The following is an 11161-nucleotide window of genomic DNA, read 5'->3' on the forward strand; positions in this document are numbered from 1 at the left end:
TCTGCTTCCGTGAGCACTATTTTCTTGTTGGGGTTTGTCATTTTTACTTTTATCACCCCCAAGGATTCTGAACCCCCTAGCCACTTATTCCTGGACACCATCTTCCCACTGCCCCCACTCTTGGATGTCATATGGTTTGGTTTGGCCTGGCCCACGCTTTAGAGTTCCAATTTCAGCCCTGGCCATCCCCGTCCAGACCTGGAGAAGACCCCAGATAACCTGTGTAGGCACCAAGGAAAGAGCCTGAGTGTTGGCTCTGTAAGAGCCCAAGGAGTTGTCCCAGGATTGTAGGGAGCTTGTGGCTTAACCAATCCTGAAAGGGGAAGAAATGTCTCCATGCCCAGAGACATCTGTCCCTCAGTACACTAGAACCCCTCCCTAGAAGGAGGTAGTTACTGATGAGTAATCACAGGGGAGGATGGAGAGTGGGGCCCAGTCATGGGTCACCCAAGCCTGAGTGGCCCATGAGTTGAGTTCCACCTCTTACCAGGCTCATGACCTTGGGCCAGTCATTTAACAGAGCCTGGGCTGTCTGGTGGATTAAGAGAATGAATGCTAAACATCTGGGAATTCTTAAGGAGTTCACACAAGGAGTTTATTTAATCTTCCCAGAGCACAGAGGCTGCCTTTTGGCGGAAGCTTTTCATCTGCTATTCCCACTGACCCAGGACTGCTCTGGAAGGTTCCCCTACCCTCAAAGAGAATCCTCCCAGCTTCAGTCCAGGCGAGGGGCACTGCCAGCGGCTGGAGCAGTGACCAGTCTCTCAGCTCAGGCGCAGCAGCCTGGCCCACGACCTTGGAGGGAGAAAGCTTCATCAAGCGACAGTACTTTTCCACTGCACTGCTCGGCCACCTCAGCTGGCTCTGTGCTGTGCAGACAGGAGGCCAAGTGATCCAGGCCCGGCCCCATCCCCAGCCGACCCCTCAATCCCATTCTCAGGGATGGGGGAAGGGACTTGCTGTGGGTGAGGGGCCTCAAGAATCCCAGTTCCTGAATGCCATGGAGAGCTTGGAGACTACAAGAGAGGCCACAGAAATTTGCACTGGTAAAGCCCTCCAGTACATTTCAGGAGATTCCCACCTTAACAGCACTCTCAACCCCCACCCCTCCAATAATGATTAAACCCGTTCCACCGCGCCTGTGCGGAGACCAGGGCAGCGCGAGCCTGCGCAGGGGGAGGGGAGAGAAGAGGGCGAAGGGAGGGGACAAGAGAGCTAGCGGTCCCGCCCGGTGATGTAGGCAGCCGGGGGAGGTGGAGCCGCGACGCCTGAAGGAGTCCCTACTGCAGCCGCGCTCTCCGTCCACCCCCCGGAGCAGTCGCCAGCCCCAGCTCCCGCGATCTCCCTGCCGCCGCACTTTGGGCGGCGGGGACCGCGGGAAAATCCCCAGTCAGGGTTTGGGGGGCGTCACTACCCCCAACCTCTGCCCCTCCTCGCTTCCCAGACGGCTGAAGCCACTCCCGGGGGAAGCAGTTCCCGGCCGTTCTGCCGCCGCCCGGGCATCTCGGCTGCCAGCCCGGCCCGGCACCGGGCATCTTGCGAGGCGAGCCCCGCCTGGCGCTCCGGGTACCGACCGTCTCCGGCGCCTCCGGCTTTTCGCGACTCGGGGCGGTGGGCTTCTGAGCGCCTTCACTCTCCCGGCTGCCTGTCAGGAAGCCCGTGAGCCCCCTGCGTCCCAGGCACCTTTGGCCACAGCCGCGATGCTGCCCTGGAGACGTAACAAATTCGTGTTGGTGGAGGATGAGACCAAGTGCAAGGCGAAGAGCCTGAGTCCGGGGCTCGCCTACACGTCGCTGCTCTCCAGCTTCCTGCGCTCCTGCCCGGACCTGCTGCCCGACTGGCCGCTGGAGCGCCTGGGCCGCGTGTTCCGCAGCCGGCGCCAGAAAGTGGAGCTCAATAAGGAAGACCCGACCTACACGGTGTGGTACCTGGGCAACGCCGTCACTCTGCACGCCAAGGGCGACGGCTGCACCGACGACGCCGTGGGCAAGATCTGGGCGCGCTGCGGTCCGGGCGGGGGCACCAAGATGAAGCTGACGCTGGGGCCACACGGCATCCGCATGCAGCCGTGCGAGCGCGGCGCTACCGGGGGGTCAGGGGGCCGCAGGCCGACGCACGCCTACCTGCTGCCGCGCATCACCTACTGCACGGCTGACGGGCGCCACCCGCGCGTCTTCGCCTGGGTCTACCGCCACCAGGCGCGCCACAAGGCCGTGGTACTGCGCTGCCACGCCGTGTTGCTGGCGCGGGCGCACAAGGCGCGCGCCCTGGCCCGCCTGCTCCGCCAGACCGCGGTGGCGGCCTTTAGCGACTTCAAGCGCCTGCAGCGCCAGAGCGACGCGCGCCACGTGCGCCAGCAGCACCTCCGCGCCGGAGGCGCCGCAGCCTCGGTGCCCCGCGCCCCACTGCGCCGCCTGCTCAATGCCAAGTGCGCCTACCGGCCGCCGCCGAACGAGCGCGGGCGCGGGGCGCCGCGCCTCAGTAGCATCCAGGAGGAGGACGAGGAGGAGGAGGAGGCCGCGGAGGAGCGCGAGGGAGGAGGCCCCCAGCGCGAGCGGCCCGAGGTGCTCAACCTAGCCCGGGAGCTGAGGACGTGCAGCCTGCGGGGCACCCCGGCGCCTCCGCCGCCGGCGCAGCCCCGCCGCTGGAAAGCCGGCCCTAGGGAGCGGGCGAGCCAGGCGCGCTGAGGACGGAGGGGGCAGGACTCGCAGCCCCAGACCCGGCCCACCGGACTCCAGCCCCCACCCTGCCCGCTTTGGCTCCCCTGGCTCCTAACCCTTGCCTCCCTTGTGGCCTCTGTTGTCTGCTCTGCCGCCTCATTCTGGCTCAGGATGATGCCTGATATCCCTTGGTTATTGTGGGGTGTTCAGCCCTCCCCACACCCGGAATTTCCCGGGCCCTCCATTGTGGAACTGCCTCCCTGCACTTTACACCAAAATCTCTGCCCACGGAGACCACCCCGTTCCCACCTAAAACATCCTCTCAAAAAAAGGGGGAAGAATTTTCCGGAAATCCAGGAGGGTGGGTTTGGACCCTTGCCAGGGTGGAGGTACTGGCCCTGTACTTGTTCCCTCCAGCCCAGGAGAGGCATTCTTGTCGGGGACTAACTTAGTGGCCTGGGAGAATTGAGTCCTGGCCCATAGTGGGCGCTGAGTGGCTGCCATATACAGGGAAGAATTTGCAGGCCTTGTGCCCAGCTTCTCTGCCCCTTGGAGGACTCCTGGGACTTGCCTGTTCTGCCTGTGAAAAAGACTGGAACAGTCCTACCAACGTTCAAACACGGTTAGGCCAGGTAACAGCTCTTCTCTGCAGACAGATATGCATGTGGTCCCCAACTAGGAGCCCCCAAACCAGGACCAAGATGGGGCCTCCAGAGGAGGTAAGGAGAAGCTTCGGCAGGTGCTTGGGGGCCCTGATTACCCAGAAAGTGGACACAGCAGATCCTAAGTTGAGGATCTTCAGAGCAGGTGGGTCCTGACATCATCTGGGTTCTCATAGCAGAGTGAGAAAGGAGGATGTATTAACCCAAAAGATGGAGTGGGCCCCTGCCCAGGTGTCTCCACAAGGCCACAAAAAGCCCAAAGATGTATGTGTCACCAACTAATCGTTGTAAATAAAGTAGACTTGCTTTTTCAGCCCCGTTGCCACTCCTGTGTCCTGTTTGATGTCAGGCCTCCTGCAGGGTAGGAGAAGACACACCCCAGAAAGTAGCCCCTTTTTAGCAGCTAGAGCCAGCTTCCAGGATTGGGATGGGTTGAGGGTTGCTGCCAGGAACCTGTCCCCTTAATGTCAGGAGAGGAAGCACTAACTTTTGCCTCCTCTGAAAATTACATATGCCAATCAAGGGGCGTTGGCTGTGTGTCTCAGCCTCCCAACTTGTCTGTATGCCTGGGTGCTCAGACGCAAGTGCCTGGGACATTTGGCAGGGAGGAGGCACTGGGCTGGGGGCTTCTCCTAAGCCATGTGTGTTTGAGAAGGTTCCGGCGAATGTCAGAGCACAAACTGTGTCCCCTCAGGGCTCAGAGCAGAGCAGGTTGTGGGGGAAAGGGGTGGGCAGTCCAGTTTTCTTTCAAAGGAGCTGGAGAAATCTGTCCAGACTGTGACAGTGTGAGTCTTGAGCTCAGATATCTTCTTTATCCCTGCGCTGAGCTGGGCACTGATCCCAGAGCCCAGACAAGTGGCCTCTGCCATTGCCAATGATCAGAATGGTTTTGTTTCCTGGAACTGTCAGGACAGAGAGCACCATAGCCACCTCACCCTGGCGGAAGCTAGGCAGTCAGGTCTGGGTTTTTAAGGGGACAGCTGGGGTTGACTCTGCATGTTGGGGGTGACAAGCACCGACTGGGCAAGGCTGCCCAATGGGTTCTTTACTTCCCCCTTACAACATCGTCAGGGCTTTTGCTGGTGTTATTCCCATTTGCAGAAGGAGAAGAGGAAGTGGGAAGATGTGAGACCTGGGAGCGGATGATGGTCTGCCTCTGGTATTGGCTGAGACAACCTCATCCAGAAACAATATCATAAGCCCGCCCTCCAGTCAGATTCAGGCAGCAGATAGTCACTAAGCACCTGGCTTGTGACAGGCACTATGCTGGGCACTGGGCATCCAGGAATCCTTCTCGTTCTACATTTGCAATGAGGTGCATATAATGAAAAGAGCTGTTACTATATAATAATGCACAGGCCTGCTTCTCCACTGTTCTCTGAGCCTCCCAACACATACACACATTCACACTATGCTCTCTAGATCTGGAATCTGAAGGCCTGGGTGAGACTCTGCCTCCTTGCCAGCTGTGTGACACTGGGCAGCTCACAACCTCTCTGAGCCTCACCCTTAACAAAAGTAAAATGGAGATGACATCTCCTTTTAAAACCTCACAGGGGGTGGCGCCTGTGGCTCAGTGGGTAGGGCGCTGGGCCCCATATACCGAGGGTGGCTGGTTTGAACCCGGCCCCAGCCAAACTGCAATAAAAAAGAAAATAGCTGGGCATTGTGGCGAGCACCTGTAGTCCCAGCTACTCGGGAGGCTGAGGCAAGAGAATCGCCTAAGCCCAAGAGCTGGAGGTTGCTGTGAGCTTTAACGCCACGGCACTCTACCGAGGGCGACAAAGACTCTGTCTCTAAAAACAACAAAAAAACCCCCCCAAAATCCTCACAGGCTGGTTGTCAGAATTAAGCAGACTCAGATCTGTGAAAACCCTTTGGTAAATAATAAAATGTCCACCACATGTGAAGAGCAACCATTTCACCCACAGGGCCCTTCTCTTTAGATTAGTATCGTAGTGCACCTGCCCCCAACCTCTGATCTCCAGTTCTTCTCTCCCTGGTGACAGAGATTGGTCTTACTGGCCATTTTCTCTTCTTTCCTTTTTTTTTTTTTTTTTTTTGTTATGTGTTGAATTCTATCTGTTTTCTTTTTTTATTTCAGAATACTAGGGGGCACACATGTTTTATTTATATACTTTGTCTTTTGAACAGACTGAGTCAAAGTTATAAGTATGCCCTTCACTTAACACATCTCCATTTTCAATGTGTATGACGAATTGAGGGACAGAGAAGTCACAGGTAAACCCACAGAGCTTCTACTGCCACCAGGCTGCAGAGTCAGATGTTTGGGGCAGCTCCAGCCTGCTGACCCCTGGTGACATTGCTATCCAGGGCAGGGGGACATGTTCTGGGAAACCACACCTGCCCCATGTACGCACTTACTTCAGCATTCTCCCTCAATCTTAGGCACGAGATAGTGAAAAAAAGCCCCAAACCTGTGGTCAGGTGATCTGGTACCGTGTCTCTTCTCCCAGCTTCAGAGCCCTCACCTTTAAAATGAAAATGGGAGTCAAGCAGACCAGTGGTTTCAAAGCACATTCTTCAAGTCCTAGATTTCCTAGATGAGAGGGTTGCATGAGCTGTCGTGTGGAATAATGGGGAGTTCACCCACCCCTACATTAACAAGAACTGCATGTATTTCCTGTTTGGTGGTTCTATGATCTATTTGAATAATTGGATTCTACAGATTTATTTTTTTAAGTTGAAGTCACTGGAGGAGATGCTCTCTAAACCTCCCTTCCTGCCCTGAGGCTTCCTGAGGATGGTGTGGAAGTGTTCCCCCAGCAAGGCCAGCAACTCGGGGCTCAAGATTCTTCCTGAGGCTGGTTGTGGTAGTGCGCACCTATAGTCCCAGGTGAGAGGGAGCCCAGGTGAGAGGATCACTTAAGGATAGCAAGAGAGGATAGCGCGACACCATTTCTTTTCTTTTTTTTTTTTTTTGTAGAGACAGAGTCTCACTTTATGGCCCTCAGTAGAGTGCCGTGGCCTCACACAGCTCACAGCAACCTCCAACTCCTAGGCTTAAGCGATTCTCTTGCCTCAGCCTCCCAAGTAGCTGGGACTACAGACGCCTGCCACAACACCCGGCTATTTTTTGGTTGCAGTTTGGCCAGGGCTGGGTTTGAACCCGCCACCTTCGGCATACGGGGCCAGCACCTTACTGACTGAGCCACAGGCGCCGCCCCGCAACACCATTTCTAAAAAAAAAAAAAATTAGCCAGACATGGTAGTGCATACCTGTAGTCACATCTATTTGGGAGGCTGTGGTAAGAGGATCACTTGAGCCCAGGAGTTTGAGGCTGCAGTGAGCTATGAGGATGCCCCTGCACTCCACCCTGAGTGACAGAGTAAGATGTTGTCTCTACAAAAAATAAAAATTAGCTAGGCATAGCGATGTGTGCCTGTAGTCCCAGCACCTTAGGAGGCTTAGGCAGGAGGATCACTTGAGCCCAAGAGTTCAAGGTTGCAGTGGGCTATGATCAGTCCACTACACTCCAGCCTGGGCTACACGGTGTGGCCTTATCTCTTAAAAAAAAAAACAAACTAACTTGGGACAGCACCTGTGGCTCAAAGGAGTAGGGTGCCAGAGGTGGTGGGTTCAAACCCAGCCCTGGCCAAAAACTGCAAAAAAAAAAAACTTTTTCTGGGACCCTCTGAGGCCTGTGTACATTTCTCCCAATCCCACTCTAGAGGGGCTGAACTGTGAGGGGCTGATGTGCGTATGCCATAGTACATAGCTCACAAAATAAAGTTGGCCACCCAATGCCACCCTGGCCTCCACTGCTTGACACGGGAACTTCTCCCTGTTTCCTAGTTTCCCAGACATTGCCACGTGTCCTACCTCCAGGCCTTTGCCCATGCTGTTCTCTTCATGTTCTACCCTGGACAATTCTTTTTGTGTAAATTTCTTGTCTTTCATACTGATCCAACTTCATTTCCCCACCTCCTTCCGTACCTTGTCCACACTGAGCAGAGTCAGTGCTCCGTAATAATTTGTTGAAGGAATACATGAATGAATGAGCCAGATGGAAGAACCATCATAGGACAGGAAACCAAGTGGGTGGAGAAGCATTCCCTTTGCCAAGCTTCTGCCTGGAGATGCTGGAGAACTGTCCTCAGACGCCCTATTCAGGTGGGTGACTGTTTTGGGGGAGATCAGCATTTGAAGAGTTGAGGCCAAGGAGGAAATTGAAGCCTCTGTCCCTGGGGTCTGCTCTGAGTTCTGAAGTCCCAGGACTGGGCCCTCTCACTCTACAGCCCAGTCCAGCTCCAACACAGAGCTGGCACTCAAAATACACGGCAGCTCCTGGCAGGGACCAGCCACCCTCCCGACATGCTTGGGGTACAGACTCGGGGAGAAAACTGGGAGAACCATTCCAACAGGTGCAGTCTCTAATTTAACACACAGGCAGTTAAACACGAGCTTTGCCATCAAACAGACCTAAACACCAGCCTCAGCACCGCCACTAATGGCTGTGTAAAGTTGGGCAGGTTCCTGAAGGCTTTTTGAGCCTGGGTTTTCCATGTGTGAAAATAGAGCTAGATCAGTCTAGCTCTTACATGGCTGTTGGGAGAATGATGTCAGCACTGACATGGTGTTTTGTTTTCTTTCTTTTTTTTTGGAAACAGAGTCTCTGTTGCCCTGGGTAGAGTGCTGTGGTGTCATAGCTCACAGCAACCTCAAATTCCTGGGCTTGAGCAATCTTCTTGCCTCAGCCTCCCGAGTAGCTGGGACCACAGACACCCACCACAGTGCCCAGCTAATTTTTCTATTTTTAGTAGAGATGGGGGCTCACTCTTGCTCAGGCTGGTCTTGAACTCATGAACTCAAGCCATCCTCCCACCTGGGCCTCCCAGGCGTGAGCCACTGCACCAGCCAGGCATTGGCTTTGAACAATTTATGTAGCCCAGTGCCCAATGCACGTGATAAGTAGGAGCTGCTGCTCTTCTGTTTAGTATGATATTACCATTTTCCTGAGAGCTCTCCTAACAGACAGCTCTGTGATGAGACCAGGTGGTAGTGGGTCACTGATTGATTAAAGACGTTGTTTGTCCACACCCCAGGCTGGTTACCGACCTGAAGTTCCACTCATGTCTAACCATGGTACGGTAGACATGCGACTACAGCTTGTCGCTTGCCATCACATTGTTTACTTGTAGATCATCAGGCCAGCTCATGGGATCTGAAAGCCCCAGGCCACTTCTCTCTCCGGGGCCACCTAGTCTTCTATCATGGCTGTCTCTTGCACACCTTCCGGGTCTGGTCTTGTAACCATCACAGGTTTGTTGTGTTCCTGATACACCCAACAAATCAATGTGTCAAGACACCAGCAAATCAATAGCGCAGAGAAAGAGTGGATAAGGTCATGCTCTAGCGACCGCACTCAGAGGCTGAGCTGTGAGCAGCTCAGAAAGAGGTTTAATCCTAAAGCCACCGAATGAGGAGATGAGAGGAAATTTCCAATCTGCCTCCCCAGGGAGTTGGGGCTGAGGATGTTAAGGGCGGAAGTGCAGAGATCATTGACGGCTTGGAGGCAGGGTTATGGGATGGACATTCTCATGCTGATTCGGTTTCTCCGTGGGGGTCTTCAAGCTAGCTGGCATTCGCTGCTTCGCTGGAATTCTGGATCTGAAAAACACCTTAGGCAACACCTGACGCAGAAATCCGGCCTGTAGGAGCAGTGTGGATGCCCACGGTCAGTCCCCAGTGCTGCTACACTTTCAGTTACAAGGAACTGGGCCCAAGTGCAGTCTGGTTAATCCTCGGCTCTTACCGCATTTCTGTCCAACAGTGGGCGTGCCATTGTCATTAACGCTGTGAGGACACCCTCACTCTCTTTGGACTGGCTTTCTGCCCCGTCCCTACCACTTACCTGTCCCTTCATGTCTTCCATCTGCACGCGGCTCTGACCCTGGCTCCCCACACCAGCTCAGTCCAACCAGGCTCCGCCCTTTGATCACATGAAGGGTAAGAAGCTGATTGATGGTCACCCAGTGATCACAGCCCAGCCTCCACGTGGTCACTAGATCATGAGCTGATCCACTCAGCTGCAGCTGGGAGTGAGCTCAATGGGCGTGGGTTTGGGCCTTACCAAGCCTATCCCTTAGGGGACCTCCAGTGGGGAGGGGCACTTCTGACCGTGCACAGATGCAGTGTGAGCTGAGCAGGCCCATCTTGCAGTCAGAGCCCAAGACAGGCCTTTCACTCATTCTGGGACATAGGCACTCCCTTAACTGCTCCAGTGTCCATTTGCTCTGTAACATGCAGGTATCCACTGTTCCTGCCCCTGGGATTTTTCTGAGGGGCCATTCAAAGGGGCTGGAATGTGAGACGGCTTTAAAAAGCAGCAAGCAATACATAAGAGTCCATGGGGGGCTGGTTCAAGTAACCTGGTAAAGCTCCTCTCTGGAGGATGGAGCCCATCACAAGGGAAGTGAGCACAGACTAAGGTGAGGGAGGCTTAAAACAGACATCTACAGAGACTTCCTGGAGGGGAAATGATACAACCAGGAAGCTTACTGAGTTCCAAAAATAACCTTCCCAGCTCCTCACCGTCCCCATAGTGGTGGGCCTGAGGGATGGTCGGTGCATCACTGTCTGTGGAACCCACCATCACTCCTGTGGTCTCACATCCCCCAGGGATACAGAATGTGATTGTTCAGCAGCCTTTGAGGTAGGGGCAGACACAGGGAGGAGACGAGGACACTCCTGTGAGATCCGAGTGACACTGATGGGCACACTCCCATTCCTCTACCTCCCTCAGATTCCAAAGGACAGAGACCTGGAGTTCTCATATCACATGAGCCCTCTGCCAAAATTCCATTAATACACAGGCCCAGATGGCCACTGGGCCCTAGGAAATGTCCTGCTCTCCTTTGGGGGAGTCCCCTGCACTTGTGGGGATGACTAGTGTGGGGTAAACACCGCCAGGTAGCACTCCATGCTATCAGTGGCCAGGAGATGGCTGCTAGGACATACTGCCCAGCAGTTTTGACCCCTTAGAGATGTATTAAATTCTTCTGCCAGGATTATAAAAGCAACATCTGTTTATTTGAAACTAGTGAAACAGCAGATATGCATGTGTAAGAAAATATGAGTAACCTTCCTCTGTCCCCCCTCTACTCCCCGTTCCCAACACCCTTAGCACAAACACATTCCTGGCAACTCCTTGTACAGCCAGGGTTTCTCCTGCCCTGCCTTCCCTCAAACTCATGAATATGAACAAAGTCATATACACATAGGCCATTTTTTGTTTTTGAAAAAAATGGAGTCATTCTCAGGCACATTATTCTACAACTGGCTTTAGTCTCATTTATATCAAGCCTATCTCCCCAGCTGAGCAGATTTAAGTCTATCTCATTCTTATATTAATAGCTGCACAATGTATTCAACTATTCCCAGTTAATGTACGTTCAAATTGTCTTCTGTTTTAAAAAGTGTCAAGTAGGCTGGGTGCAGCAGCTCATGCCTATAATTCTAACACTTTGGGAGGCTGAGGCAGAAAGATTGTCTGAGGCAATGAGTTTGAGACCAGCCCGGGCAACATAGTGAAACCCTGTCTCGGAAAAGAAAAATTTGCCGGTGGACACCTGTAATCTCAGCTCCTCAGGAGACTGAGGCAAGAGGATTGTTGGAGTTCAGCAGTTTGAGGCTGCAGTGAGCTATGATGACACCATAGCACTGTAGCCTAGACAACAGAGTGACACCTGTGGCTCAAAGGGGTAGGGCGCCGGCCCCATATGCCGGAGGTGACAGGTTCAGACCCAGCCCCGGCCAAAAAAAAAAAAAGAGAGACATGTCTTAACAAAAAAAAAAAAAAAAAAAGTGTCTACTAA

The 11161-nt window shown here is 54.0% G+C and overlaps 1 protein-coding gene across 1 annotated transcript; it reads left to right on the forward strand.

Annotated features, from left to right (window-relative positions):
* The first annotated feature begins 252 nt into the window (after positions 1 to 252).
* On the forward strand, positions 253 to 4829 carry FAM43B (family with sequence similarity 43 member B). The gene has a single exon (XM_053577340.1). The coding sequence runs from the start codon at positions 1701 to 1703 to the stop codon at positions 2685 to 2687; it is 987 nt and encodes a 328-aa protein (XP_053433315.1). The 5' UTR covers positions 253 to 1700; the 3' UTR covers positions 2688 to 4829.
* The last annotated feature ends 6332 nt before the right edge of the window (positions 4830 to 11161 follow it).

The sequence above is a fragment of the Nycticebus coucang genome, chromosome 22 (genome assembly GCF_027406575.1).
Source record: "Nycticebus coucang isolate mNycCou1 chromosome 22, mNycCou1.pri, whole genome shotgun sequence".
Classification (NCBI taxonomy): domain Eukaryota; kingdom Metazoa; phylum Chordata; class Mammalia; order Primates; family Lorisidae; genus Nycticebus; species Nycticebus coucang.